This window comes from Fulmarus glacialis, unplaced genomic scaffold (assembly GCF_000690835.1).
Source record: "Fulmarus glacialis isolate BGI_N327 unplaced genomic scaffold, ASM69083v1 scaffold43375, whole genome shotgun sequence".
NCBI lineage: Eukaryota > Metazoa > Chordata > Aves > Procellariiformes > Procellariidae > Fulmarus > Fulmarus glacialis.
In genome coordinates this window covers 1,185-1,535 of record NW_009215746.1, presented here as the reverse complement: position 1 = coordinate 1,535, position 351 = coordinate 1,185, and the positions used below count along the sequence as shown (strand labels likewise).

The 351-nt window shown below is 60.7% G+C and overlaps 1 protein-coding gene across 1 annotated transcript in view; it reads right to left on the bottom strand.

The window, feature by feature from the left end:
• Positions 1-221: 221 nt before the first annotated feature.
• Positions 222-351, bottom strand: part of LOC104077717 (heterogeneous nuclear ribonucleoprotein L-like) — a gene marked incomplete at its 5' end in the record, with an annotated part of 1,243 nt that continues 1,113 nt past the window's right edge. Inside the window, one exon of the mRNA XM_009579040.1 lies at positions 222-311. Coding sequence (XP_009577335.1) covers positions 222-311 — 90 coding nt within the window. The remainder of the gene's footprint in view (positions 312-351) is intronic.

Sequence of the window (351 nt, the reverse complement as noted above, 5' to 3'; positions counted from 1 at the left end):
TGACACCGATGCTCCCCGACAAGCAACGCGCAGAACGAACGCGCCGAGAGAAACCCCCGGCCATCGCCGCTCGGTTTTTCGACTCAATTCGCCCCCCGCAGCCCCCTCCCCGTCGAGCCCACGCCAGCTCCGGCTGAAGGTACGGGCAGGCGAATGGCATTACATATTGTGGGTCGGTATGAGAGTGCTGTGCCCGACCGTGTGCGTAGGTACAAAGCGCTTCATCGGAGATTACCTTGTCCGCTGAGGTTGGGGTTGGTGTAGTCCCAGGTATCCTGGTCGTTCTTGAAGACGTTGAGGCGCGTGGGCTGAGAGAAACACCCGGAAAAGCGTCAGGCATCAACGGCGTCA